This window comes from Meleagris gallopavo, unplaced genomic scaffold, assembly GCF_000146605.3.
Source record: "Meleagris gallopavo isolate NT-WF06-2002-E0010 breed Aviagen turkey brand Nicholas breeding stock unplaced genomic scaffold, Turkey_5.1 ChrUn_random_7180001922292, whole genome shotgun sequence".
Classification (NCBI taxonomy): domain Eukaryota; kingdom Metazoa; phylum Chordata; class Aves; order Galliformes; family Phasianidae; genus Meleagris; species Meleagris gallopavo.
Genome location: NW_011184970.1, coordinates 1 through 2,379, shown reverse-complemented (window position 1 = coordinate 2,379; position 2,379 = coordinate 1). Strand labels below are relative to the sequence as shown.

At 44.1% G+C, this 2,379-nt stretch overlaps 1 protein-coding gene across 1 annotated transcript; it reads right to left on the bottom strand.

Moving 5' to 3' along the window:
• Nucleotides 1–1,169: 1,169 nt before the first annotated feature.
• Nucleotides 1,170–2,377, bottom strand: LOC104916569 (myosin-8). Its single transcript, XM_010727600.2, has 4 exons — nt 2,267–2,377; nt 2,076–2,180; nt 1,840–1,935; nt 1,170–1,538 (listed from the first exon to the last, which is right to left on the bottom strand). Exons 1-4 carry the CDS (start codon nt 2,375–2,377, stop codon nt 1,383–1,385), a joined length of 468 nt encoding a protein of 155 aa, XP_010725902.1. The 3' UTR covers nt 1,170–1,382.
• Between the last annotated feature and the right edge of the window lie 2 nt (nt 2,378–2,379).

Here is a 2,379-nt window from a genome sequence, read left to right as displayed (position 1 = left end):
AACAGTTGTTCACCAGCATACGCACTGCCAAAAGTGAATGAGGCGTGACTGTGACGTGAGGGGTATTTCTCTCTGTTAAAAGACAACTGGTAATGGTCTGGTGAAGTGACATGGTCACATTTTTGTTTCCAACTCTAAACATTCCATTTGAAAATTTGCAGATAATGTATTTATGTTGACTGAAAATGGAGTTGCAAATAAACCAAAACATTGATGAGTTTTTTTTTACAATCTTGAGACCTATTCCTAAATTCCTTAATAAACTGGAAGGCATGGCTGCATGTTTTTGCTGTTTGCAGGATGATGTTTAGCCAGGCCATCAGGTGAGCTGTCCCTGCCCTGCACCCCATCCCTGGGCTCATGGCACAGTGAGGTCTGCTTGGTGCTGAGGGGAAGGGCCGCCACAATGGTGTGGGGCAGGGATGGCCGCAGGGACAGCTGGGCTAGGCTGCATTCAGACCATAGGCTGTGTGTTACATATGCCTGCCTTAGCAGATACACAATGCACCAGGGTCCCGTGCTGCCAGGATGGCTATTCTTTATTTCTAGCTGCACTAGCCTGACAGTCAGTTGCCTTTGCAAAACTCTTATTCCATGTAAATGAAGCAACAGTGTTTCTTTACAAGCAACCTGGATTATAATGCTCTTTGCTTCAGAGTAAATCAATTCAGAGGTGCTCTCTGCTAAGGCTGTGTAGACCTCTTGCTTCACTGCCGAGAAAAGCTGCAGTCAGTAGCACCATCTGTGCCTTGAAGATTTTCTGTGTAGCCTTATTTTCCTCATTTTTGTCCTTCCCGTGTGTTTTTTGTTTGTTAGTTTTTAGTTTTTTTCTCTGTTATGGTTGAAGAACACTGGCTTTTAGCTGTGAAAGGAAGGTGCAAATGGCTACCATTTTTGGTGTTTCACTGTTTTTTCATAGTGTTAGGCTAAGCAATTCCTGTCATCTTGTCAAGTTCCTGGAGTTGTTCCCATTTCAAGTTTAAAAAATTAAAAAAAAAAAAGAGTTCCTCTTGCTATTTACTCTTAAACATTTATTCTTGTAGAAACTAATTCAAATATTAACTTATAATTGCATTGTTGGGGAACATTGTATAGTACTGCAAAATTTTGCTTGCTCTGTTGGCAATAAATGTTACATTTAGAGTTCTACTCCATAACATTAATTGTTCTTAGAATCATCATTTGAAAAAAAGCACACCCATTAGTAATTGTAGCGACTTGAATTCTGACAAATAGCACCACTGCTTCTGCTGTGTATGCAAAGGAATCTACAGACTTTATTCTCTAGACACTGACATGGTTACAAAGACATAGCAGAAAAAGGTGACAGAGGGTTCACATTTTGTGCACTCCTCATGCCGCTTTGCTGCCTCACGACATCCTCACTCTTCCCCTTCTATCTTCTTACTGTGAAACTCCCGACTCTTTACACGGAGCTTGTTGACCTGTGACTCTGCAATGTCTGCCCGCTCCTCGGCTTCCTCCAGCTCGTGCTGGATCTTGCGGAACTTGGAGAGGTTGACATTGGACAGCTCCTCCTGTGTGGGGAAAGGGTGTTGGTAGTGAACAAAGACAAGCGTTTCACTTCTCCTGCCCCTACATCTTGAGGTCTGTCAGATCTTTTCAGGTTAAGGAATGGTCTTCTTATCAGCACTCTATCAATGGTTAAATATAAGCCTCCTCAATCTCAGTTATTTATGACACCACTGTAAAGTCGAACACTGCCTCACAGCTGACAACTAAACTTTACACAAACTTAATTCTATTTCCATGCTTATAACCCACTGTGTGATTTTCCCTTGGAAAATGACCCTTGATCCCACTCAGCATGGTACTTACAGCCTCCTCAGCTTGTCTCTTGTAGGATTTCACTTTCATCTGCAGTTTGTCCACCAGATCCTGGAGTCTAAGAATGTTCTTCCGGTCTTCCTCAGACTAAAGAAGATGGTAAGCAGGAAAGAGAGAGAATTGTTTTTCCCCACACCATAAAATGACATTTCCTCTTGGACTTCATAGAGAAATGCAGTGGGTTCCTATAGAATGGTATGTCAACACAAAGATGCCATCAACCTTACCTGGTAGGTCAGCTCCTTCACCCTCCTCTCGTACTTGCGCACACCCTTCACAGCTTCAGCGCTGCGCTTCTGCTCAGCATCAACCTCCCCTTCCAGCTCCCGCACCTGCAATGAGAAACCCATCATTGGAGCTTCCCTGCTATCTCTGACCTGGGATTGCACACGCTTGCACAAATACCAGTCCTACGCACCCTGGCCTCCAGCTTCTGGATTTGCTTCTTGCCTCCCTTCAGGGCCAGCTGCTCCGCCTCATCCAGACGGTGCTGCAGGTCCTTCACTGTCTGGTCCAGGTTCTTCTTCATCC

Excerpts from the sequence above, each read along its gene's own strand:
- LOC104916569 (XM_010727600.2), bottom strand. The coding sequence starts at position 2,377 with ATGAAGAAGAACCTGGACCAGACAGTGAAGGACCTGCAGCACCGTCTG. Across the intron at positions 2,181-2,266 it reads TCCAGAAGCTGGAGGCCAGG|GTGCGGGAGCTGGAAGGGGA; the intron begins GTGCGTAGGACT and ends TTCTCATTGCAG. Across the intron at positions 1,539-1,839 it reads AGAGACAAGCTGAGGAGGCT|GAGGAGCTGTCCAATGTCAA; the intron begins GTAAGTACCATG and ends TTCCCCACACAG.